Source organism: Heteronotia binoei, chromosome 4 (assembly GCF_032191835.1).
Source record: "Heteronotia binoei isolate CCM8104 ecotype False Entrance Well chromosome 4, APGP_CSIRO_Hbin_v1, whole genome shotgun sequence".
NCBI lineage: Eukaryota > Metazoa > Chordata > Lepidosauria > Squamata > Gekkonidae > Heteronotia > Heteronotia binoei.
In genome coordinates this window covers 138,887,996-138,915,749 of record NC_083226.1, presented here as the reverse complement: position 1 = coordinate 138,915,749, position 27,754 = coordinate 138,887,996, and the positions used below count along the sequence as shown (strand labels likewise).

Genomic DNA, 27,754 nt, shown 5'->3' with positions numbered 1-27,754 from the left:
AGGTAGGACCAGAACCAATGGGTTGAAATTAAATCAAAAGAGTTTCCGGCTCAACATTAGGAATAACTTCCTGACCGTTAGAGTGATTCCTCAGTGGAACAGGCTTCCTCGGGGGGGGGGGGGCTCTCCTTCCTTGGAGGTTTTTAAACAGGCTAGATGGCCATCTGACATCAATGAAGATCCTGTGAATTTAGGGGGAGGTATTTGTGAGTTTCCTGCATTGTGCAGGGGATTGGACTAGATGACCATAGAGGTCCCTTCCAACTCTATGATTCTAAGGCTGAGCAAAAATGCACCCAGGATCTGGAAAGAACCTCTGGCGCTTGGGGAGTAAAGAGGCAGCAGCAACAAACAGCTGTAATTAGGCACTAGAGATGAATCTCTCATACTGATTTTGGCTCTCCATCTGAATATTTGGTTACAGGTTGCTAAGAACAATATATAAATAGTATTGGAAATAAAAAGACAGAAAGTAGAAAATTTTGTGGAATTAATCAGAAAATCTTCTGTGTGGGGGGGACTGAGAAACTGGGTTGCCTTTAAATGTTATGCGTTAGAGCAAGTTGGTGAAATACAGCTACGTTACTTTATATGGGAGTGTTCAGAGCAAAAGTGGTATGGGGGAATACGTAAGACAAATGGACACTTCGCTTTTTAAAAAGGTTTATTTGTTTACCATGTTCCCATAATCTGCTAATTCTACACCATTTTCTCCTTGATTAGTGATTCTTCTTCATAAAACAACTAGATTTGAGTCCAGTAACACCTTAGAGACTAACAAGAATTTTCGGGATGTGAGCTGTTAAGAGTCGAAGCTCCCTTTGCCTTGGTCTTTGTACTGTGGGCCTCAAATCTAGCTGTTTTACTGCATACCAACACAGCTACCCTCTAAAACTTTCTTCTTGGAGTTGTTTCTGTTAATCGGGGATCACATTAGAAATCGCAATGTTCTTTGCTGACATCATTGAGGGAAAACTTTTTTTAGTTAAGTGAATGGCTCCTGTTCTGGTTACATGGGGGTTCCTGGCCAATCAAGAATGTGAAATTACTCATATACTCCCACACACACCCTATTGCCATTCTTCTATTCAGAAAACCGGCTCAGGTGGCTGCATTTAGAAAAGGAGAAAACTTTTGAAAATGATAATCGGTCTTAATGTAATGGACATTTTTGCCTTTAAGTCAAATAATATAATAGAGATTCCATGAGACCAAACCTGGTGTTGGAAAGTGTCACCAAGTTGCTGCTAACATTTAATGTTCTTGTAAGGTTTTAAGGGGGACTTGTAAGAGCCCCGTGGCACAGAGTGGTAAAGCTGCAGTACTGCAGTCTGAACTCCCTGCTCACGACCTGAGTTCAATCCCGGCAGAAGCTGGGTTCAGATAGCCGGCTCAGATTGACTCAGCCTTCCATCCTTCTGAGGTCAGTAAAATGAGTACCCAGCTTGTTGCCGGGGGGAAAGTGTATATGACTGGGGAAGGCAGTGGCAAACCACCCCATAAAAAAGTCTGCCATGAAAACGTCATGATGCAACGTCACCCCAGAGTCAGAAATGACTGGTGCTTGCACACGGGACTACCTTTTTTTTTTTTTTTAATGTTTTAAAGGCAAGAGATGTTCAGAGGTGGTTTGCCATTCCCTGCCTCGACCCTGGGCTTCCTTCATGGTCTCCTGTCCAAATATTAAAAAAGGGCTGCCCTGCTTAGCTTCTGAGATCTGAACTAGCCTGTGCTAGGGAAAGACCCAGCCTACAGATACTTAATTTTATTTAGTTTTCTCTTTATTAATTCTTCACAGGCAATTTCATTAATTAAATCCTTTGCAAATATTAAACATTTATTTTGACATCATTCATTCCCATGGAGGCTGTTGTGAATAATAATGAGAAGTGAAAGGAAGTAAAGTTGCTTATCTCTCTTGCTTTGGATTCTTGAGGGGGGGGCGGAAATTGAATATCTGCCTGGTTTAACACAGTTCATTGAAAACAGTAGACTATATGACAGGACTTGCGGGGGCAAACTGGAAATCAAAACATTGTATATCTGGCTGCAAATAACAGTGGTGATTTTCAGTTATCTGTATGAAATACTACCTGTATCATTCTCGTGAATGTAGGACTGAAATGACCCCAAGCCATCGAAGTGCTTCTTCAGTACAAATACCTTGAATTAAACTTAAAGGTGCCACTGAATTCAAACTCTGTTCTGTTGAGAATCACTATGTATATGGAGAATGTAAGAGCCCTGTTGGACCAGACCAGTGGTCCATCTGGTCCTAGCAATGTTGTTTGACACAGCCACCACCCAATTCCCCTAGAGGGCCAACAGGGTGTAGAAGCTAAGGTCTTTCCTAATGTTGGTTCTTTTCACTGCTATACAGAGGTTTGCTGCCTTAGAATATAGAGGTTCCCTTTAGTCACCATCACTAATAGCTATTGATGGACCTTTAATCCATGAATCTTTCTGATGCTCATGGCCATCACTGGCTATGAATTCTACAATTAATTAGTTATAAATTAATGAAGTATTTTCTTTTGTCTGTTCAGAATCTGTGAGTGACTTAAGTTCACCTCCATTTTCATCTATGAAATTTATAGACACAGAGTTGTATTTCTAAGGCCCAAATAACATGGGACACAATAGTTCCATGATAAAGATTTCTTACTCTTTTTTTTTAAATAAATTAACAGTCCCACATGGCTGCTTTGAAGATGAGGAATGAAATGCTGAGGGGAGGAAATGTTAAGCCTTTGATCTCATGCCTTTTACCATGATGTAAATAGTTCTGAAGATACAGCTAGCTCTGCAGAAAGAAAATGGTTTACATGCTTTTGACTGCTTTGCGGAATAAATTACAATTGAAATTGAAATCAAGGAAGAGTCGTAGGAGAAAAGGTTTAAATAGCCCCTCCCTCAGCAATCAATCCCTGATTTTCCAACCCATGAGGAATTGCTAATTAGCTTTGAAATTAAGATGTGAAAGAACTCATGCCCCTACAGCTGCACTCCTGTGCACACTTTATTCAGGGGAAAGCCTCAGGGAATACAGGGGCTAGAATGCCTGGGACATACATATCTTATAGAAGATTTGCCTTTCCCCCCTTTTAAACAGCATATCCTCACTGCTGCATCACAGCTGCTTTTGGAAGGCCCTTCAGTTTCAAAAGTAGTTAGTTTTGTATTAATTTATTATATTAATATGTTATTTATAGTCCAGCTTTCTCACTGAGACATAGTGTATGTCAAGACAGAACAGGATGGGACATCCCATAAGTCATAGAATCATAGAGTTGAAAGGGACCTCTAGGGTCATCTAGTCCAACCCCCTGCACAATGCAGGAAACTCACAAACACTTCCCCCTAAATTCACAGGACATTCATTGCTGTCAGATGGCCATCTAGCATCTATTTAAAAACCTCCAAGGAAGTAGAGCCCACCACCTCCCGAGGAAGCCTGTTCCACTGAGGAATCGCTCTAACAGTCAGGAAGTTCTTCTTAATGTTGAGCCGGAAATTCTTTTGATTTAATTTCAACCCATTAGATCTGGTCCTACCTTCTGAGGCCACAGAAAACAATTCCACACCATCCTCTATATCAGGGGTGGCCAACAATAGCTCTCCAGATGTTTTTTGCCTACAACTTCCATCAGCCCCAGCCATTAGCCATGCTGGCTGTGGCTGATGGGAGCTGTAGGGGAAAAAACATCTGGAGAGCTACCGTTGGCCACCCTGCTCTATATGACAGCTCTTCAAGTACTTCAAGTGATGTAATAGGATTAGGACTGTAGAAATCTTTGACCAAGCATGTATCTAAAGTTGAAACAAAGCTTAAACAAAACATAAGCATTAACATGACCAGTTACAATGCAGAAATTACATAATGGGATAAGATATACGATAGTATGTACTGCACACAATAATTTAGTCCACAATCCCTTTTCTATCATTAAAGCATCCCTCTGAAACATCCCATCATAGCATAGCACTATTACCTGTGAAAGAACACCCTCCTGCCGAGTGTCAGAAGATGGCTTCACATATATAGTAAAAACTATATGAATCTTAAGAAGCTTAATAACAGAAACCTAAGCACAAAATGGGCATGTAACGGATGAGCTACTTTGGAGGTGAATACATATTTGGAGACAAGGAGGCGGATAGTATATGTTAATAGAGCAGATTGAAACATTCAGAAATACCTTGCTGTCCTCCTTTTCCATGTGGCATAGGAGACAACTGGTTGAGAAATGGAACCCCAAATTCATGTACACATGGAACTAGTTATTTGGATCCCACCCCAGGGAAAGTAATATACACAGAATCAGGTTGCAGTTGATTCTTCATAATTCATAAACTTTATGTAGTTTCACAATACAGCAAAAAGAAGTATCAAAGCTGGAAAAAAGCCATGGAACACCAAGTGCAATTATTTTCCGTTGGATTTCAACCCATGGAGGATTTCCCCTAATGAACTGTGGAGATTTTCACTACTTCCCCCTTTGTTCTGTCCCCAGGGCCGATGCTAGGCTTTCTGGCGTCCTAGGCGAATCACCCACTAGCATCCCCCTCATTATTAAAAATATAGGGGAAATGAAGAGCACAAAACTTGAAACTTCACATTTTTAGTTTACTGATTTTTAATTTTAATTTTTTTTAAAATGTGGTATGTTATTAAAAAAATTGTGAGAATAAGTGCTTGCCCGCCAAGCCAGGAAGGAAGGTGGCGGGATAGGATGAGGTAGGAGACCAAGTCGCACATCAGGGAGAGGGGGGGTGGCTTGGCTTTGTTGAAGGCAGCTTGGTGATGGGAGAAGACAAGGTTACAGTGGTCAGGAGCCAAAGTAATGTGTCCTGGAGGGGGGACCCAGTTGTGCCCCCTAGGCCGGGTGGTACCCTAGGCAACTGCCTACTTTGCCTACTCCCACGCGCCGGCCCTGGCTGTCCCTAGGGATCTCCTGAACCCACCAGGAGCACCATTTGAGGGGAATTTTGGCTTGAACAGGGAGGGAAACACAAAACACTCACAATCAACAGATGGAAGTCCTTCTGTCAGCAGATATTGTTGGCAGAATTAATGTCATTAAAGTCAATAGAGAAACTGTAGTTTCCAGTACTCTTTAAAATTTAAAGATGTTATGGAAAATGTCAAGAGAGGCTGCTTAATCAGAGATAGGCATGAGCCACATTTTTGCGGTTTGGTTCATGGTTCATTGCTGAACCATGCTGAACCATGAACCAAACCACAAACTGATATGCTAGTTCATGAACTAGTTCATATCAATTCATGAGCCATTTAAAGTTTAAACCCTGTCAGACTCTGTTCATTGATACTCTTCTTGAATACTGACCACTAACCATACTGATTAATAAAAGGTATATGCTTACTAACTCGTATTAGTGTAGTAGTAGAAGGGGGGCCAAGTAGGGGCTAGCCCAAGAGTAGCTTCCCAGGAATATCAAAGGTTGTTAACTGGTCTTTGAAGTAGAAAGTGCCTGGGCAGATTCTCACCTCCCCCCTAGAGGCGGCAAGGACATTGCTGCCGGGAAATGTAACCACCAACTGTAGAAGATAAGGGGGAGCCGTGTGAAATGTATCACATGCAAAGACAGCCTTTGTTTTGGGAATTAGGGGTAGATGTGAATGCTTTGATGTATAATGTTAAATACCAATGACTCGAACTGCTAGCCATCAGTTCCAATGTCTTTCATGCTGAAGTAACTTTGGAGAATACAATAAATGCAACTTTGTTTCAAATAACTAAGTCTGCTCATTTTGGGAACTTCAATGAACCTTCGCTGACAGCTTTCTGCTCCTCAGGGCTTTTTGCAGGGAGCATAAAGCGGGAGTTTCCAAAGAGCTGAGCAGCAGGGACTCCCATTCAGCTGTTTGAATTAAATGAGTCCAAGCCATTTAAACCCTGCTTTCTGCTTGGAGCCATTTAAACCAAGCAGCTGAGTGATGATCTCCACCGCTCAACTGTTTGGAAAACCCTGCTTTTAACAATTGTGAGACTTTTAGCCACAGTGACCAAAATTACTATGATAAAAATAAAATAGTTACTTATTGCTAGCTTCTTATTAAAAGCTAGTTATTTTGGAAGTTGGTAATTATGGGAATTTGTAGCTTTTGAGACCAATAAATTTCTTTTTTATCATTTACTATTAGAAAGTATCGGCTAGGATACTTCGGGTTTTTCCATAGTCTCCTTTTCCTCTCTTGTAATTTCCTTTTTCTTGGAGGGATTCTGTTCTATATATGTTTTGCTCCCTGTAGTGGTCAGTTCTGTTCTACACCAATTTATGTCCAACATCTCTCTCTACAGATTTAAAATGCAGGTTTTTATGTCCAACATTAACCAGTGTAATATTTTAATAAATGCATACTGAACAGGAAAACAAAAACAAAAAAACCAGAGCTTACAAATAAGGCAAATGAGAATGTGGGAAAGCCCTTTGAGAAAATAAATAGCGTATCTACCATAGGTATGTCTCTTTTCTGAGCGGTATGAATGTATGAAACTGCCATTACTGAGGTCCAAGCTAGATGCTAGCAGGGGAGTGGGGGCTTTCCAGTATTTTGCACTGAGTGTCACATGTATGCCTATCTGCCCACAGGGCAGAAGTCTTGGGTGTGTGGTCGATGCAAGGAGCTCCTGGTTTTCAGGGAACGAGTTCTTACCCTTGAGGCCAACGTGACTGACCTGGAGAAGCAGAGGCAGTCAGTTAGGCACTTGGGGAAGACTCTCGGGGGCATACTATATGAGCCCTGCTCTGAACATGGGAGCCCCGTTGAGAGGAAACAGGGCACCGTGCTGAGGATAAGGGGACTGTGCCCTCAGAAGGGACCTCTTCTTCAGTTGGTGAGTGGGAATCTTTTCGTGCCAAGGAACCATCCCTGGGCAAGGAGAGAGGAGGGGTCTTGGTAGTTGGTGATTCGATCCTTAGGCAAGTAGACGGCTGGGTGTCAAAACTGTGTACTGACCATATGGTGACTTGCTTGCCTGGTGCAAAGGTAGCGAACATTACACGTGTAGTAGATAGGCTGATAGACAGTGCTGGGGAGGGGCCAGTGGTCGTGGTGCATGTTGGCATCAACAATGTGAGGAAATGCAGTCATGAGGTCCTGGAGGGAAAATTTAGGCTGCTAGGCGGGAAACCTAAGACCAGGACCTCCAAGGTAGCCTTCTCAGAAGTGCTACCTGTTCCACATGCAGGGCAGGAGAGACAGGCACAAATTAGAAGTCTGGATGTGTGGATGAGTCGATGGTGTAAGGAGGAAAGGTTTAAGTTTGTTAGGCACTGGGATGCTTTCTGGAACAAATGGGAGCTGTACAAAAGAGACGGTCTCCACTTGTCCCCAGATGGAACCAGGCTGCTGGCGCTTAAAATCAAAAAGGTGGCAGAGCAGTTTTTAAACTAAATCTTGGGGAAAAGCCAACAGGAGTTGAAATGTCTCTGGTTCGGGAGGACTCATCTCAAAGAGATGAAGGGTTAGCTGTTACTTTTCTACTGCGTAATGGATCAGAGTTGTCCACTGAGATGGTGACAAACCGTATGGACTGCCTGCCAAAGTCTCAAGGCGGCAGGAGGAAAGTTGTGGACCTAGCTTGCCTGGGAAATTATAGATGTTTGTATGCAAATGCAAGAAGTGTTCAAAGTAAAATTGGTGAGTTGGAATGTTTAGTGTTGGGAGAAAACATAGACATTGTGGGAATTTCAGAAACTTGGTGGAATGAGGAGAATCAGTGGGACACGGTGATTCATGGATATAAGTTATATCGGAAGGACAGGGAGGGAAGGGTTGGAGGTGGGGTGACTCTGTATGTCAGAGAGGGTATACGGTCCAGCAAGACTGAGGTAAGAGAGTTAGACTCCCTTCTAGAAATGCTTTGGGTTGAAATAGAGGGTCCAAAAGGAAATTTAACTATGGGAGTTTGTTATCGCCCACCAAATCAAAAGATAGAGGACGATTATAATATGATGGAAGGATTCAAGATAGCGGCTAAACATAAAAACTGTGTCGTAGTAGGTGATTTTAACTATCCGCAGATTGATTGGGTCAATATGTGTTCTGGTCGAGAGAAAGAGATTGAGTTTCTAGATGCTCTCAATGACTGTGCTATGGAGCAGATGGTCTCTGAACCTACCAGGGGTGGGGCGATCCTGGATTTGGTCCTAAGTAATGCCCAAGACTTGGTGAGAGATGTAAAAGTGATCGCACTGCTTGGGAGCAGTGACCATAACGTTATTGATTTCACCATTTGTATAAATAGAGAGTTGCCCCAAAAGACTGGCACAACCATGTTTAACTTTAAAAGGGGTAAATTCTCTGAGACGAGGAGGCATGTGAAGAGGAAACTGAAAGGAAAGATAAATACAGTCAAAACCCTTGGGGAAGCTTGGAGGCTATTTAAAACTACAGTCCTAGAAGCTCAGATAAAATATATACCACAAGTTAGGAAAGGCACAAACAGGTATAAGAAAAGGCCTGCATGGTTAACAAACAAAGTAATGGAAGCTGTAAAAGGTAAGAAGGACTCCTTTAAGCGGTGGAAAGCTAGTCCAAGTGAGATTAATAAAAGGGAACACAGGCTGTGGCAAATCAAATGCAAGACTGTGATCAGGCAGGCAAAAAGGGACTATGAGGAGCATATTGCAAAAAACATAAAGACCAACAATAAAAATTTCTTCAACTATATTAGAAGCAGAAAACCAGCCAGGGAGGCAGTGGGGCCCTTGGATGACCAAGGGGTAAAAGAATTACTGAAGGACAATAGGGAAATGGCTGAGAAGCTGAATGCATTTTTTGCCTCCGTCTTCACTGTGGAAGATGAGAAGTGTTTGCCCGCTCCAGAACCACTAATTTTGGAAGGGGTGTTGAAAGACCTGAGTCAGATTGAGGTGACAAGAGGAAATCCTACAACTGATAGACGAATTAAAAACTAATAAGTCACCAGGTCCACATGGCATACATCCAAGAGTTCTGAAAGAACTCAAAGTTGAACTTGTGGATCTCCTGACAAAAATCTGTAATCTTTCATTGAAATCTGCCTCCGTTCCTAAGGACTGGAAGGTAGCAAATGTCACCCCCATCTTTAAAAAGGGTTCCAGAGGAGATCCGGGAAATTACAGGCCAGTCAGTCTGACTTCAATACCAGGAAAGTTGGTAGAAACCATTATCGAGGACAGAATGAGTAGGCACATTGATGAACACAGGTTATTGAGGAAGACTCAGCATGGGTTCTGTAAGGGAAGATCTTGCCTCACTAACCTGTTGCATTTCTTTGAGGGGGTGAACAAACATGTGGACAAAGGAGACCGGATAGATGTTGTTTACCTTGACTTCCAGAAAGCTTTTGATCAAGTTCCTCATCAAAGGCTCCTTAGAAAACTCGAGAGTCATGGAGTAAAAGGACAAGTCCTCTTGTGGATCAAAAACTGGCTAATTAATAGGAAGTAGAGAATGAGTATAAATGGGCAGTCTTTGCACTGGAGGACGGTAAGAAGTGGGGTGCCGCAGGGCTCGGTACTGGGTCCCATGCTCTTTAACTTGTTCATAAATGATTTGGAGTTGGGAGTGAGCAGTGAAGTGGCCAAGTTTGCAGATGACACTAAATTGTTCAGGGTGGTGAGAACCAGAGAGGATTGTGAGCACTCCAAAGGGATCTGTTGAGGCTGGGTGAGAGGGCATCAACGTGGCAGATGAGGTTCAATATGGCCAAGTGCAAAGTCATGCACATTGGGGCCAAGAATCCCAGCTACAAATACAAGTTGATCGGGTGTGAACTGGCAGAGACTGACCAAGAGAGAGCTCTTGGGGTCATGGTAGATAACTCACTGAAAATGTCAAGACAGTGTGCGATTGCAGTAAAAAAGGCCAACGCCATGCTGGGAATTATTAGGAAGGGAATTGAAAACAAATCAGCCAGTATGATAATGCCCCTATATAAATCGATGGTGTGGTCTCATTTGGAATACTGTGTGCAATTCTGGTCACCGCACCTCAAAAAGGATATGATAGCATTGGAAAAAGTCCAGAAAAGGGCAACAAGAATGATTAAAGGGTTGGAACACTTTCCCTACGAAGAAAGGTTAAAACGCTTGGGGTTCTTTAGCTTGGAGAAACGTCTACTGCAGGGTGACATGATAGAGGTTTTCAAGATTATGCATGGGATGGAGAAAGTAGAGAAAGAAGTACTTTTCTCCCTTTCTCACAATACAAGAAGTTGTGGGCATTCGATGAAATTGCTGAGCAGTCAGGTTAAAACGGATAAAAGGAAGTACTTCCTCACCCAAAGGGTGCTTAACATGGAATTCACTGCCGCAGGAGGTGGTGGTGGCTACAAGCATAGACAGCTTCAAGAGGGGGTTCGACAAAAATATGGAGCAGAGGTCCATCAGTGGGTATTAGCCACAATGTGTATATACATGTGTGTGTGTGTGTATGTTTTGGCCACTGTGTGGCACAGAGTGTTGGACTGGATGGGCCATTGGCCTGATCCAACATGGCTTCCCTTATGTTCTTATGTTACATTTTACATGCGATTGCTGTGTGGTTATTCACTCATACAGCAGCTGTGAGTCCCTCATGGGAACTCAATATTGAAGTGCATGTAACCTATCAGCAATACTCCATCTAAGCTGTGGAGTCTTGTGAGCAAAAATTATACTTTGTGAGCTACTGGCATTAAAGTTGTAAGCTATTGCATAAATTAGTTTGATCTGGGGCCATTTTTCCTGAGCTAAGACAAAAATGTGTGAGCCAGAGGCTAAAAAACTGAGCTAGCTCACACTAACTCAGCTGAGAGGGAACACTGCCTTATCAGTATATGTAGAACTACCCAACAGGGCAAATGGTGCCTCCCAGGGCAATTTTATTTTTATTTATTTATTTATTTCTATTTATATCCCGCCCTCCCTGCGAACAGGCTCAGGGCACCTAACAGCATATTAACATCATAAAATACAACAATCTATTTTAAAACAATATTAGTATAAAGCATTAAGCAATTATTAAAACCATAATATATAAAATCAACTTCTTTGGTGCTATATCTGCTGATATGTAATGTATAAGATAAATAGATAGATGGACAGCGTCCCATAGTTCTTAATGGTTTCTCATAGTTCCCAGATATGCTGATAGCCTAGGTGAATGTCTCATGAAAGCACCATGATAGTAATATAAATATACCTGGCTTGTAGGTGGTTGGCAGCACTCTCCCCTTAGTTCTTAAAAGCATGTTGGAACAATGTTGTTTTACAGGCCTTATGGAACTGGACGAGATCTCGTAAGGCCCTGATGTCAGTTGGGAGGTTATTCCATAACGCTGGTGCTGCCACCAAGAAGGCCTTGGCCCTGATTGAATTTAGTTTAGCCTCCTTTGGCCCAGGGATTGACAAAAGAATTAGGGCCCCTGAACACACTGCTCTCTGGAGTTTATGCAGGGAAAGGTGGTCCTGCAGATAGGCAGGTCCCAAGCAATTTAGGGTTTAAAAAATAGCATGTGGGGAGGCTGAAGTCCCTTTGCCCCACACCATGGTTCCAAACCAAATCAGGGATTGCATACATCAGAACTGAGTTTCCATGAGGAACTGACACTTGACACGTGGCTGCAATTTTCCCATGGAATCACATTTCAAAGGTAGCATATAGTTTGGACTTGAGTCAGGCCACTGGTCAACATAGCTCATGTCTGCTCTGACTGGCAGAGTTTCTCCAGTGCCTGACAAAGATTCTTTCCAGTCATGTAACCTGATATCCCATTTACTATATATGGCAAAAAATTAAATCTGACATCGTTTGCATGCAAAACATGTTCTGTACCACTGAACTGTGGGCCCCTCCCCTAAGCAAAGCATTTTAAACTGCTTTGTATCTTTGGCATTTGAAACAGATTTTTTCTTTAAAAAAAATGTTTTTTGAAGGCAACTACATAGTATGAGCCAAAAAGGAGAGGAGAAGAAAGAAACTGTGGTCTCCACTGTAACAACAGCTCTCATTTTGTCTGTAGTTCGGCAATCAGCAAGCACTGGGAGGCAGAACTCGCTACACTCAAGGGTAACAATGCCAAGCTTACAGCGGCTCTGCTTGAGTCCACTGCCAATGTGAAACAATGGAAACAACAGCTTGCGGCATATCAGGAGGAAGCAGAACGTCTACATAAACGGGTGAGTTTAAGGCCCTTGAAATATGTGGAACTAACAAATCTGTCATTTTGTACTGAAATAAGAAAAAAGGTGCAGCAAAGTATCACATTAATAATCCTTCAGTTCATCCTGTAACTTTCAGCATTCATATAAGCTCAATTTTATTTTCAGTTCTTGAAATTAAATGTAATAACTTCCCAGCTGACCTTTTCCACTATGTAAATGCTTATTTATTACATTTATATTGAGTTTTATCTGATGACTCACTTTAGCATTTTAATACGTATTATTAAAAGAGGTCCTGTTTGCCTTGCATAATGCGCACAGTGGTACATGATTCATCTTGCATACTTGGTCAGAAATGATAGAAGCAATGCTAAATCTGTGGTCATGTGCATAAGTTTAGCAATGACTGCGCAGCCCCCCTTCCTGCTGCGGTTGCTGCTGCACTCTATCCACTCCAAGCAGGTCCAGTCCCTCCAAAGCATCAGCCTTCCCAACCAAGGAGAACTCCTTGGTGCCTTTCACACAGTTTGTTTGAATTGTTGGGCAAAGTCTATTGTTTTCTAAAACATTTGTGATGCAAAGATTGCCTCCCCCTTTCTTGTTTTCTTTTCTTGTAGTTGCCCATACAATGGCAGTCTGTCTTTTCTGCTGCTCCTTAGTTTTGTATTAGTGCTGAAAGGCTTTGCATGTCTGTGAAATCAATCCCCTTTGTCCATTCTGTTTGAAACTTAGCATAGCTTTAGATTAGTAGGAGGACTATGTTCTGTGTAAATTTGGTGCTGTTATCTTTTAAAACAACTGCCCCAAATCTTCAAATAGGTTTCCCTTTGAAAAGGGTGGTTGCAAAATTTTCAAACCTGAAAAAAATACACACACATGGATTTGAATCTGGAACCCAGTAAGTCCTACCAGAAAACCAGCAATCATAGTAAAGGTTCATTTCCCACCCCCAAACTCCCCCCCCCACCCCTGAAGCACAGATCTGGAGTAATAACAAATGTTTTCTCAGCACGCATTCCTACTTGTGTGAACAGTCCATTGCACAGTGAGGAATTCTAGTCTGTTGGCAAGGTTAAGCAACTCGGTGCCAGGCTGTGACTGATATTCAATTTCCCAGAGGAACTGAGGGGCCAGTAGTAATTAATGTTTGCTGAAGTAGTGAGTTACCTGGTAAAGTAATGCCCTATCACAAGGCATCCTGTAAATTTGTAGACTAGTCCCCTAGCCAGATTGGGGGTGTGGGTGGAATTACATAACATCAGAAAATAGGTAGCAAATAGTCTCCCAGCCATTCAGAGATCTGCGCTAGGGATGAGCAAAAATGAGGTTTGAACCACACCATGAACCCAGTCATCTTGTATACAGACCAAACCAGGTTCATGCCTGAAGCAGTTGAGTGGCGGGGGCAGCCTGCTTCTGTGGCTCAGCTGTTTAGAAAGCCCCTTTAAATATCTGAGCAGAAGGGATACCCTGCTGGGCACAGCTCAGCTTTTTAAAGGGGCTGTCCTGGGCAGCTAGCCCCAGCAGTTGGCTGCCCAAAAAAGCCCCTTTAAACAACTGAGCCACAGGAGCAAGCTTCCCTCGCCAGTCTGCTGTTTCCCATCTAAACAGCTGAGCCCTACATAGCAGTTTACTCCTCAAGGCTCAGATCTTGAAAGGGGCTTTCTTGGGTGGGCAGCCCCTGGGACTAGCTGCTCAAGAAAATCCCTTTCAACAGCTGAGCTGTTGGAGCTGGCTGTCCCTGTGGCTCAGCTGTTTCTCATCTAAGCCCTGGGAGCTCCCCATCACTCCGCTGTTTTTCACGAATAGAAGAAAGCTTTCTGCATCAAAATTCATGAAAGTTTGTGGCAGTTCTTAAGTTTGAGAACATTGCTTCATGAACAACAAAGCAGCCAAATTTGTGATGAACTTTAGTTCATCAGCCAGTTCATGCCCACCCCTGCTGTGCACCACCTAACAGCTTCATCAAAAGCACCTTCTATCCGTTTTGTCTGTCAACTCAAGGCCAGACCACGCATTGCAATTGCCATTGATGGACACTTCAAACTGCTTCCTTGTTCAAGTGATCCCCACTCCCTTTGTAAAGTTTAGAAGTGCATATGGCAGGGATTGCTATCACCACATTATCTGTTTGCATGCATGCCTCACTCACAGATGTACCTATAGATCACTGGCAGGGTCTTGAAGATTTTTTAATTGATTACAGTGATTATTGTGCAGGCACTCTTGAATGTGTCATGTATTTCAAAATAATGCTTAGATTTAAATGAATTAATATTTAGTTAAATGTGGTCCTGGCAGAAAATGCCTTTTGTTTATCGGAATTGCCCATTCCATGGAATACTGTGTCTGCTCCGCTTGGTATATCTGCGTTTCACTGCTGCTTTAAGTGATAAAATAGCTCTGTACACACCTTTGTTTTTTGAAAATATTGACTCAAGTTGTAATCCTAGAGAGTTAGTTATGAAATTGGCTGTTGTGATATTTTTTTAAAAATATGATCATAAATTGCACCAGTGAAAGCTCCTCCAATCTGTTATCCTTTCTGGGAATTGCAAAGCATCGCTGACAGATCTGTCTGAACTAATAAATATGGCTCTCAAAGGAAAGTGATGACATTTTTGTATTTAAAAAGCAAATCAGCTTCAATTTGGTATCACCTTGATTGCTTTAGAGGTGGAGTTGATCAGGATAACATTGATTAATCAGCAGGCCTGTTCCTGTAAAGGGCTAAGTATATTGTTTCATTGTTTCACGTTCTTTTTCTTTTCTTTCAAGGATTAGATATAGCTGTTTTTATACAGGCAAACTGCTCTTGGGACACTAAATCCAGTGACACAGTTTCTTCTTAAACCTCATATTTGATTTCCGTGTACCAGTTTGCTCTTAAGCTGTGACAGGAAACATTAGAAGGTTGCTGAAATGCTGCCATAACTACCTAGGAGGCAACCATAACTGTATAATGGCACATGCTTAGCATGCCTTTTTCCAGGAATGGGTTGTTTTTTCTGTTAGGCTGTCTCTTCAGAGGGCAAGAAATGAAACAAAACTCCAAAGAATCATATGTTTGATTCTAAGAAATCAGCAGGAGCAGCAAGAGTTACCACCCAACTGGATTGAGCCACATATTTCTGTCATAGCAACTCGTTGTGACTGAAAATCATGCACAGTTAAACTCACAAGCCTCAGCTAAACAATTAAGGCCCAAGTCCCCTCAATTTTTATTCAGAACTAGAAGTACAAAGAAAGATGGCAAAGAAAACAAAGGGTGAAGCAAAATGTACATGATATTGTGCTTACAGCCATTTTATTTTATTTGTTTTAGATTAATGGTCCATTTCATTTTCAGGGCTCAAAGGAATAGAAAGTTTATACCATTTACAGTTAAAAATAATGTATCCCTATTCCAGAATGGCACATAGAAATCTACCATGGTTGGTATCTACCCTTTTGTTGTAACTCAGATATCAGTTTGCTCATCTTCTGTCTTCTGTGTAGGACTGCTCATATGCAGGCTGGCCATGAATAGAAGTTTCTAGCTTTAAAGAATTTAAGGGGGTGCCTCTCCCCATTCAGAGCAAACACAACATTTTTTCCTATCTAAATCATTATGTGCTCTGAGGGAGCAGTGCCCTCTTCCCTCAGTTCTTCCTTTGCCACTGCTTAGATAGGAGAGTCCTGTCTGTTTCTCCTTACCTCCATGGGCCTTTTGTTGTGGACAATTCTCCCTCTCTTTTTTTTTTCTTCACCTTTCTGTTGGCCTGTGTACTGACTGGGAAAAAAGAAGTGGGAAAACAATAAGAGAAATATCTCTTAAATTAAAAAAGGATTGTATTTTCATGCAAGACCTTTGCTTTTCTACCAGCATTCCTGCCTCTTTAACCTCTCCACCACTTCTCAGTGTCAGTGAGTGTGTTTGAAAAATGTACCAAATATGATGCAAACAAACATGACTTGTGCCTATTGTATCTTGGGGAGAGCCATAACCTGGCTGCTTGGAGAATTTGTCAGCAGTTAACCCACAGAAGCTCAAAACTACAGGGCATCTGTACAATAAGCCACTCTGTGGGAAAAGGCACTTTTGACAGATGAAGTACTGAAATTGTCAAACAGTTCTTAGCACCCTTCAAGGCCAGTGCCATTGATCTTGGTTCTATTGGTTATAACATCGGAGGCTTCAATATGACTGTCTTGGGTGTCCACCGTAATTGTTGTTTCAAGGAGCTCAGTAGTGCCCTCTGGGGCAGGGGTCCATGGAATCTTGAAACCAGGACCCAGTCATGTTGCTTTATTTACTAATCCAGGCACCTGAAGATGTGGTTCTCTCCATCCACCTCAAAGTTACAGTGCATTACATACAAGAGCAATGATACTACAACTTGCTTTGTGCTTCTCCCTTCTTCTTCTTCTTCTTCTTCTTCTTCTTCTTCTTCTTCTTCTTCTTCTTCTTCTTCTTCTTCTTCTTCTTCTTCTTCTTCTTCTTCTTCTTCTTCTTCTTCTTCTTCTTCTTCTTCTTCTTCTTCTTCTTCTCCTTCTCCTCCTCCTCCTCCTCCTCCTCCTCCTCCTCCTCCTCCTCCTCCTCCTCCTCGTACCAGCCTCTTCCCATTTCCCCTTCCTCCCTTTTTATAACCACAGTTTCACATCTGGTCTTTGAGCTAAGCTCTGCCCTCCTCTTCCCTCCCCTAGTTCAAAACACCTGGGCCTAGAGAGCCATTTTTCTCCCACTCAGTCTTGCTCACTGCCTCCACACCCTTTGAGCTTCCCTGGACTAGACTGCCAAGGCTTCTTTATTGCTGAGGCTATCCTGACTGGTCCCTCTCTGTGTCATCCAAGTGAGTTGCTGCTGGATCCAAGGGAGTGACATGCCCTACCAGGCAGCTTATTTCTGTCACAAACTCCTCAGAGCTCCATTTTAAAAGTTGAAGACCAGGACCAAACACAAGGAATAGTCTAAGTCAGCCTTCAAGGAGCATTCAGGGACCAGATCTGGCACCTTAACAACAAGAGGTCATTTGGCTTCCACTACATATTGCCTCTTTGCATTTCCACTCCCCAAACTGATCAGCTTCAGAGCCTGAAGTGGAACTGGAATTAAAGACATTGAGACTGATTTCACGCTAGGGCTTGTTCAGGGTAGGGAGCACTTTTGCCCCCGGGGCTTCTCTCCATTTTCACATAAGCTGCTGCAGAGCTGCTAGTTGGCGTGCTACTTTCCCACAGCAAGCAGAAACCGCTTGTCAGAGAATCTCGCTTGCTGCAGAATAGCGGCATGCCAACTTGAAGCTCCGGGGCAACTTGTGTGAAAATGGAGAGAAGCCCTGGGAGCAAAAAGGCTCTCCACCCAGAACAAGCCTAGTGCAAAATCGGTCTGAGGGAGTCTTGGCTAGCACCGTGTTTGGATCTGTTAGTTGTGATGCCATGGTCTCAGCCTTTCCCACCTATGCCTTGGTACCCTTATAGATGTCCTCAGCATATATTCCAGAATGGGGTGACTGTTATGGGCACAGAATGGAACCTGGTTTACTGCATCCCCAACAAACTCAGTCCTCTTCTTTGAGTAGGCAGAACCTGATTACCCCCTCAGGGATTCCATCAGCTGGTTGAATCAGAAGCTGAGGAGGAGGGTACTATTGGTTTTGGCCATAGTTCTGAGGCCCCTTTGGACACCTCAATGAGAATGGGAAACCAATGCCAGTCTCTCCAAATGATGACTTTTGGTTATTTTCTGAACAACTTCTGAGAATGGCCATCACTTAAAATCAATGTGACCATGGCTGACAAGACCTGAGGAGAAAATTCTAAGCAGATTATATTTGGATTCCCAGTCCTGGAGGGTTTTACAGAAATCACCGATTATATACGAGAAATGGCTTCTTCAGTGCTGGCAAATTCTGTGAAAATTGAGAACCTCTATAATTTCAAACAGGAAGGATGTAACTTCTGATTAGTTCACCCTCCACCACGTTGTTAATAACGGACAGTGACAGGGATCACACTTGACTGCCACTGACAAGGAAAGCAGAAAACTTGACTCTCTGGATAGGAAGCTTTACTTCTTTGCAGCTCTCAGCCTCCATACTGCAAACTATCAAGCGATCATGGGGGTATCAAATTTTCCTTTGGAAGATATTTTCTCTGTACCTGGATATGCTACCAGAGGACAAGTGGTCAATGGCAAAGGTCATTCAGACAGATGCTTTTGAGGACCATAAGATCTTTTCACTTTTAGCCTCAAACGAGTAAAACCATTGAATCTGTAGCAAAATTCATTTACCATGCTTCCAGGAGGAGATTTTTTTTTTATCATGGACTCTATTATCCATATGGTGTTGTCTTGTTATGCCAATAAAGGTTTTGTGATGTGATGTGACAGATGCTTTCTAAGAAGATCCATGCTGATTGCATGCAGCGAACTCCTGTGCCAGAGCAGTGGCATCTGCCATAGTGCTTTAGAGACATTCATGTGTCAGCACAACTGCTTTGCCATTTGATACCCAACGTAGAGTTGAGGACTTACCATTTGAGGGCCAGTTCCTATTTTCCAAGGCAACCGATTAATTTTTGTCTCAAATAAAAAAAAAACAGACAGACTGTAAAATCCTTGAAAATGATTCCCACTGCTTTGCAATTGTACTGTCAGAGATTTTACCCTTGGTATCAAAGGCATTGCTCTTCTTATCAGTGGGGCTTGCAATACTTCCCATCATATTAACAGTATCTTACTCAGAAATGTGAACAAACAGGCTCCACCATTTTCAAGAAGAAGGGGATCATTTAGGCCAAAATCTGGGACCCAATCCCACTCATCTATGGAACCTCAACAACCTGCTCAGAAAGTTATTCTGACTACAGAATTTATCCCCACAATCTTCTCTCAATTTTACTCAGTTTACTCATGTTTACCCTATTTACTCAGTTACTCAGTTTACTCTATTACTGAGTTTTACTCAGGTTACTCAGTTTTACCCTATTTAGATGACCAATTTATTACAGCCTTGTCCAGAGATGAGCTCATAAATTTGACTTTACTTACTTGCCAATGATAAGGTTTAATTGTGAACTGGGAAAAATCCAGGCTGATTCTAACACAGGTAGCTTAATTTATTGGTGCAGCTCTGGATTTCACAGAGACCAAGGCCTCTCTGTTGTCTGATAAGAGGGGCCACTCTTCAACTGCTGGTTGATCATTTTTTGCTCAAGTAGTGGCAGCTTGTGTTACTCATGCAAAAGTTTCTAGGTCTTATGGCATCCACCACTGCTATTGCTCAGTTGGCCAAACTGAATGTGCACCACCTTCAAAATTATTTTATTAGAAAGTATAACCCAGCATTCACTCTCAAGTTCCAACATCACTGTTTCAGCTGCCATCTTCTCCTCTTTGGAGGAGGAATCAGAAGAATCAGACCCTGCACCAATGGTATCCCCACCTGAGCATCTGGGTCCAGCAGAAGACTCAACAGTGGAAGCAATGGGAGTGAGAATGCTTTCCAGTCATGGCCAGGCTGCTCAGTCTTCCAGGAGAACAAAGAGATGCTACTGAAGCCGGTGTCTCCATCACCTCTATCCTCTCCTGAACCAGCAGAATGATTAACTTCTCTTTAGGCAGAGCAATAAAACCTTTCTCAAATCAAACTTGTGCAGAGTATTCTACTTGAGATGTGGGACTGACAAAAAAATGGGGAGAACAATCTCTTGGGTTAATTGAAACTTGGATACAATTTTCAGTAAAAACTGTAGGCTGGGATGTAGCACAACTATAATGTATTTTAAGGAAGGAAGGATCCATCCTCAATGCAGCCAGTTCTCTTACTCTCTGATTAAAAGTAATAGCAACCAAAAAGGCAGTCCACGTGGAGAGTAATGATAATGGGCACATATACTCTCTCTCTCTCTCGGCTTGGCTTCGCGAACGAAGATTTAAGAAGGGTGCAATAGTCCACGTTTGCTGCAGGCTCGCTGGTGGCTGACAAGACCAATGTGGGACAGGCAGGTCCGGCCACAGCGGCTGCAGGGAAAAGTCTGATTTAGGGTTGGTCCTGTAGCAGTGCGATTCTTCCTCAATCTCCTTTTGTCCTCAAGACCAGCTATGCGTGCGTTCTCAAAGGAAGAGACAGCCTGGTGGATGGTGTGCCTCCATGCTTTGCGATCTGAGGCTAGGTCAGACCACTGGTGATGGTTGATGTGACAGGTGCCAAGGGATTTCTTCAAGGAGTCCTTGTACCTCTTCTTCGGTGCCCCTCTATTTCGATGACCGGTGGAGAGTTCGCCATACAGGGCAATCTTGGGAAGGCGGTGGTTTTCCATCCTAGAAATATGCCCTGCCCAGTGCAGCTGCGTCTTCAACAGCAGTGCCTCAATGCTGGTAACCTCCGCCCGCTTGAGGACTTCAGTGTTGGTCACAAAGTCACTCCAGTGGATGTTGAGGATGGTGCGAAGGCAGCGCTGATGAAAGCGCTCAAGGAGTCGCAGGTGATGACGGTATAAAACCCACGATTCAGAGCCGTAGATGAGGGTTGTCATCACAACCGCTTTGTAAACATTGATCTTTGTGCCTTTTTTCAGATGCTTGTTGCTCCACACTCTTTTGTGCAGTCGGCCAAATGCACGGTTTGCCTTTGCCAGCCTGTTGTCAATCTCCTTGTCGATCTTGGCATCTGAGGAGATGATGCACCCCAGGTAGCTGAACTGCTGGACTGTCTTCAGAACTGATTCACCCACAGTGATGCAGGGGGGGTGATAATCTTCCTGGGGTGCAGGCTGGTGGAGAACTTCTGTCTTCTTCAGACTAACTTCTAGGCCGAATAGCTTGGCAGCCTCTGCAAAGCAGGACATCATATGCTGCAGAGCTGATACCGAGTGGGAGACGAGTGCAGCATCATCAGCAAACAGTAGCTCTCGGATGAGTTTTTCCATTGTCTTGGAGTGTGCCTTTAGTCGCCTCAGGTTGAACAGGCTGCCATCGGTGCGATAGCGGATGTATACACCGTCGTCATCATCTAGATCTACTGCGGCTCTTTGAAGCATCATGCTAAAGAAGATCGTAAAGAGAGTTGGCGCGAGAACGCAGCCTTGCTTTACACCTGTGCCTATTGGGAAGGGCTCTGAGAGGTCGTTGCAGTGTCTGACTTGGCCTCGCTGGTCTTCGTGTAGCTGGATGATCATGCTGAGGAACCTTGGGGGACATCCTAAACGTTCCAAGATTTGCCACAGGCCTTTCCTGCTAACGGTATCGAAAGCTTTGGTAAGGTCGACAGAAGTCACATACAGAGCCTTGTTCTGTTCCCTGCATTTCTCTTGGAGCTGCCTGAGAACAAATACCATGTTGGTGGTGCTCCTGTTAGCTCTGAAGCCGCACTGGCTCTCTGGGAGGAGTTCTTCTGCAATGGCGGGCACCAGTCTGTTCAGGAGTATTCTGGCAAGGATTTTGCCTGCGATGGAGAGCAGGGTTATCCCCCGGTAGTTGGAGCAGTCTGACTTTTCCCCTTTGTTCTTGTATAGGGTGATGATGATTGCATCGCGAAAGTCCTGTGGTAATTTGCCTTGTTCCCAGCAGGTGACAAGTACTTTGTGAAGTGAGCTATGTAGTACTGTGCTCCCATGCTTCCAGATCTCTGGTGGAATTCCATCAACTCCCGCTGCCTTGCCACTTTTCAGTTGCTTGATGGCTTTAACAGTCTCTTCTAGGGTGGGGATCTCATCCAACTCTGTTTTCACCGGTTGAAGTGGGGTGAAATGGATTGCTGAATCTTGAACTACACGGGTGGCACTGAAGAGAACCTGAAAATACTCCGACCACCGGTTCAGTATGGATGCCTTGTCTGTGAGGAGCACTTGGCCGTCTGCACTATGCAAGGGACTCTGAGCCTGATATGATGGACCATATACTGCCATATACTGAAGCCGGTGTCTCCATCACCTCTATCCTCTCCTGAACCAGCAGAATGATTAACTTCTCTTTAGGCAGAGCAATAAAACCTTTCTCAAATCAAACTTGTGCAGAGTATTCTACTTGAGATGTGGGACTGACAAAAAAATGGGGAGAACAATCTCTTGGGTTAATTGAAACTTGGATACAATTTTCAGTAAAAACTGTAGGCTGGGATGTAGCACAACTATAATGTATTTTAAGGAAGGAAGGATCCATCCTCAATGCAGCCAGTTCTCTTACTCTCTGATTAAAAGTAATAGCAACCAAAAAGGCAGTCCACGTGGAGAGTAATGATAATGGGCACATATACAATGACTAAAAAAAATACTCTCAGAGTATTAAGGACAATGACCACTGGGGAACAACAGGAGATCTTGGTGGGTATATATTAAGTAGTCTCTTTAAGAACGGATGGGACAACTTGTGTGAGAAAATGGTCGACCTTCCATCAGCTCATGATGGGCAGATATGGCTGCTATTTTAACTGAAGAGAAGACCAATACAGCCAAACTAAGGGACAGGATTTTAGCATTTTAGAAAGGCGGAAGGAGACAGCACCCATAGAAGCAGACCATATAATAATAATAATAAATTTATTCTTATATCCCGCCCTCCCCCGCCAAAGCGGGCTCAGGGCGGCTCACATGACATGGTTTACACCATGATTACACTAAAAATGAGGAAAAATGCTTCCACATATTGGAATATGAGTAATCAGTTCTGAAAGATGTGAAGATGTTCTGCACGTCTGCAGAAAAAAATTAAGTTTGCAGTTGGATTCTCCATCCTGTCAAATGCAGCCAAGGTATATTGTGGTGAAGAAAGGGTCCCCTTGTGAGAACATCCTGTGCAAGCTGGGACTGCAGAGAAGACAGAAGATGAAAGCAGGGTTGTACTTATTTGTAACTGTTGTTCATCAGCGTATTTTCTGTGCAGGCACACATCCCCTCTCTCCTGCCCAACTGTGAGTTCTCTCTTGTTTTAGGTCTGGTTGAGCATTTCTGGCAGCTAAGCAGGAAGCAAGGGAAGGGGGCCATTGCCCCATTTTAGGCAAGAAAATAGTATTGTGTCTGCCCTCAAATTCTTTAAAGCTAGAAACGTATCCCTGGCCGACCTGCACATATGGAGTCCCAATGTGCACCTACACAGAAGATATGTCAATGAAGAACAGTTACAGATAAGTGCCACTCTGTTTTTCTTGAAGGGAGATAAGCAAAGATTATCCACATTCTGAACAAGTGGCGTCCCAACCCATCCTCCTTAGTTCCCCATTGGATAGTTGTTCAATAATGTTCTGAGAGTGTTAGCGGAAAGTGCAGCACCACTGATGGGAGGTTTGATCTTCATTTCCCCATAATATTTCCTTTTAAAAATTATTTTATTTGTTCTACATATCCTCCTTTTCATTTAATAGATTCAAGGCCAGCGACAGATCCATATAAATTTATTTAATATCTCACCTTTCTCATATAGCACAAGGTGGACTTACAAACATGACAATTTGCCAAATAACACAGTTAACAAAAAACAAATACAGAGTATAAAATTACAAAGCTTTCGAAGAAGATAATGGCAAATGGATTGCCTGCCAGGAGTTAATATACTGTCAGTTTTTAAAGATTTATAAATTAAAAATATAAACTATAGTCACAACTCTTTTCTCTTGAGAGATGCTGATGAATTTAAGTACTTATCCTCTCAGCTGTTCAATGTCGTACTTCTTATGCCTGATACAATTAAAACTCATATTGGATCCAGAACAGCGCAAGCAGAAATCTGTTCATACCCTAGATTTTTCATGCTTCCCAATGCAATTCCCAGCACCTGCTGAGCAGTTTGTATTGAGGGTCATGGGATGCTTGGAACTGTGTTGGATGTGGCATGGGAGAGAATCTTTGGAAATTAAGGAAACTCAGGAGTGCTTTCCAAGAGCAGAGGACTTTGGGGTCCAAGTTTTGTGCAAAAAAAGCCATATAACTTGTGTATCAGTGATAAACAAGCAAAATGTACCGGTATATATTGCTTTTTCATTAAACAGAAGGTAGGTTTATGTGTGTGTAAAGTGCCGTCAAGTCACAGCTGACTTACAGTGACACTGTAAGATTTCAAAGGCAAGTGATTAAGCAGTGGTGGTTTACCATTGCCTTTCTCTGCAAAATCTTCCTTGGTAGTCTCCTATCCAAGTACTAACTCTACTTAGCTTCTGAGATCTTACAAGATTGAGCTATACTATACCATTCCACATCCCAGAAGGTAGGTACAAAGTGGTAAATACCAATAAAAGTAATAAGTGTTGGGACTATATAATTTTTCAAGGGCAGTTTGTTATTTTTTAATAACATAGTTAAACTTCTTAATAAAAATATACCTTTATCATATGACACCTCGGTATAGTATATTACTTCTGATATGATCTTGCAGTTTAACAGGAATAGTTTGCATTTCAGGTAGCTCCTGCCCATGAAGACTTAATAAGGATGTCTGTCTTGCCTCAACCAGGGCCTTCTTGGCCCTGACCTCAGCCTGGTGGAATAAGCTCCCTGTGGAGATATGGGCCCTACTGGATTTGTTACCTTTCCGTAGGGCCTGTAAGACAGAGCTGTTCCGCCAGGCATTTAGTTGAGGCAAGTGGGCATCCTTTACTGTATTGCCTATACCATCAACTATCCTCCCCCACAGTGAGCTATCATCTGAACTACTACATCTGGGCCACTGAATGATTATACCTTAATTTGCACTATGTGCCCACCCGCATTTGTTATATAATGCTGTTGTTTTAATTGTATTTATCGGTTTTATTGTATGTGACCTGTTTTACTTGAATGTGATCTGCCCTTAGCCCGTCTGGGAAAGCGCGGAATATAAATTTACCAAATAAATAATGTCCCACGATGTACCCTTGGTTTCATTCCCAGCTCTTGTTCCAGCTACTAGTAAAATAATAACTGAAGTTGAGTGCGTTGCAATCTTCCTTTTTTGGCTTTATATAATACATTCCAGAATATTGTTTTAACAGTTTCTAGATCATTAGTCATAACAAAAATAATAATAATAATATTTTTTTTAAAAAACAACAGTTTTGAAGCAAAAGAAACAGAGCAAATAAATTTCTACTCAGATCTTTTGCCTAGGGTTAGGATGCTTTGTTTTGCTTATTTCCACTTTTGGTTCTGCATTATTAAAATCCTGCATTTAAAATCCTCATCATTCAATAGCTTCCAAAGAGTTTTACATTTAACTTCATTTCCCATGCATATTTTTGGTTGATTATTTCTTTCTGGATACCAAGATACCTCACCCATGATCTTGGCAAGCCAAATAGGCTTGCCTTTCTTCAGTTCAGTTACCTTTATTGGCATTGAAGGAGAGATAAAAGAGAAAATACAGATGTACATATATATACAAACATGCATACAAATAGATAAAACCTGCCAGCAGGAGCGAACACACATATACACACAAACCATTCTAAAAAGGTCTAAAATCCATACAAAGATAAATCAGAAATTCAATCCGTCAAATGCAAGTTTTAAGTTGCAGTACTGTGTATAAGAAGAGCATAGGTTTGCCTTTAAAGCAGTTACAGACCAACCAGGGCTTTTTCTTTTTTAGCAGGAACGCACAGGAATGCAGTTCTGGCTGGCTTAGCATCAGGGAGTGCAGCCTAATATGCAAATGAGTGCCTGCTGGGCTTTTCTACAAACCTCCCCCCTGAGAACAATCATTCTTCATTTGGAAGTTCAGAAACTGGAGGGGGACACCCTACAGTCTGCGCATAAGGAACTGCAGAGGAAGAGGGAAACAATTAGAAGCAAAGATGGTCAGTTAGGCACTTGGAGAAGACTCTCGAGGACAAGTTAGATGAGCCCCGCTCTGAACGTAGCAGCCCCACGGAGCATGAGGGTCGAGAGGGAACAGGGCACCGGGCTGAGGATTGGGGGAATGCGCCTTCAGAAGGGACCTCTTCTTCAGTTGGTGAGCGGGAATCCTTTCGCGCCAAAAAACCATCCCTCGGCAGGGAGAGAGGGGGGGTCTTGGTAGTTGGTGATTCGATCCTTAGGCAAGTAGACAGCTGGGTGGCAAAACCGCGTAATGGGTGGCAAAACCAGGTGACTTGCCTGCCTGGTGCAAAGGTAGCAGACATTACTCGTGTAGTAGATAGGCTGATAGACAGTGCTGGGGAGGAGCCAGTGGTCATGGTACATGTTGGCACCAACGATGTGGGGAAATGCAGTTGTGAGGTCCTGGAGGAAAACTTTAGACTGCTAGGCAGGAGACTTAAGGCCAGGACCTCCAAGGTAGCCTTCTCAGAAGTGCTACCTGTTCCACATGCAGGGCAGGAGAGACAGGCACAAATTAGAAGTCTCGATGTGTGGATGAGTCGATGGTATAAGGAGGAAAAGTTTAAGTTTGTTAGGCACTGGGATGCTTTCTGGAACAAACGGGAGCTGTACAAAAGAGACGGTCTCCACTTGTCCCCAGATGGAACCAGGCTGCTGGCGCTTAAAATCAAAAAGGTGGCAGAGCAGTTTTTAAACTAAATCTTGGGGGAAAGCCAACAGGAGATGAAATGTCTCTGGTTCGGGAGGACTCATCTCAAAGAGATGAAGGGTTAGCTGTTACTTTTCTACCACGTAATGGATCAGAGTTGTCCACTGAGATGGTGACAAACAGAATGGACTGCCTGCCACAGTCTCGAGGCGGCAGGAGGAAGGTTGCAGGCCTAGCTTGCCTGGGAAATTATACATGTTTCTACGCAAATGCTAGAAGTGTTCAAAGTAAAATTGGTGAGTTGGAATGTTTAGTGTTGGGAGAAAACATAGACATTGCGGGAATTTCAGAAACTTGTTGGAATGAGGAGAATCACTGGGACACGATGATTCCTGGGTATAAGTTATATCAGAAGGATAGGGAGGGAAAGGTTGGAGGTGGGGTGGCTCTGTATGTCAGAGAGGGCATACGGTCCACTAAGACTGAGGTCAGAGAATTAGATTCCCTTCTAGAAATGCTTTGGGTCGAAATAGAGGGCCCAAAAGGAAATTTAACTATGGGAGTTTGTTATCACCTACCAAATCAAAAGATAGAGGATGACTATAATATGATGGAAGGCTTAAACATAGTGGGTAGACGTAAAAACTGTGACGTAATAGGTTATTTTAACTACCCGCAGATTGATTGGGTCAATATGTGTTCTGGTCGAGAGAAAGAGATTGAGTTTCTAGATGGTCTCAATGACTGTGCTATGGAGCAGATGGTCTCTGAACCTACCAGGGGTGGGGCGATCCTGAATTTGGTCCTAAATAATGCCCAAGACTTGGTGAGAGATGTAAAAGTGATCGCACTGCTTGGGAGCAGTGACTATAACATTATTGATTTCACCATTTTTATAAACAGAGAGTTGCCCCAAAAGACCAGCACAACCACGTTTAACTTTAAAAGGGGTAAATTCTCTGAGACGAGGAGGCATGTGAAGAGGAAACTGAAAGGAAAGATAAATACAGTCAAAACCCTTGGGGAAGCTTGGAGGCTATTTAAAACTACAATCCTAGAAGCTCAGATAAAATATATACCACAAGTTAGGAAAGGCACAAACAGGTATAAGAAAAGGCCTGCATGGTTAACAAACAAAGTAATGGAAGCTGTAAAAGGTAAGAAGGACTCATTTAAGCG

At 42.9% G+C, this 27,754-nt stretch overlaps 1 protein-coding gene across 2 annotated transcripts in view; it reads left to right on the top strand.

Annotated features, from left to right (window-relative positions):
* The window catches only part of HOMER1 (homer scaffold protein 1), a 134,731-nt gene that overhangs the window by 87,337 nt on the left and 19,640 nt on the right, over positions 1 to 27,754 (top strand). For both annotated transcript variants that reach the window (XM_060235863.1, XM_060235862.1), the window contains one exon: positions 12,015 to 12,171. In XM_060235863.1, coding sequence (XP_060091846.1) covers positions 12,015 to 12,171 — 157 coding nt within the window. The remainder of the gene's footprint in view (positions 1 to 12,014; positions 12,172 to 27,754) is intronic.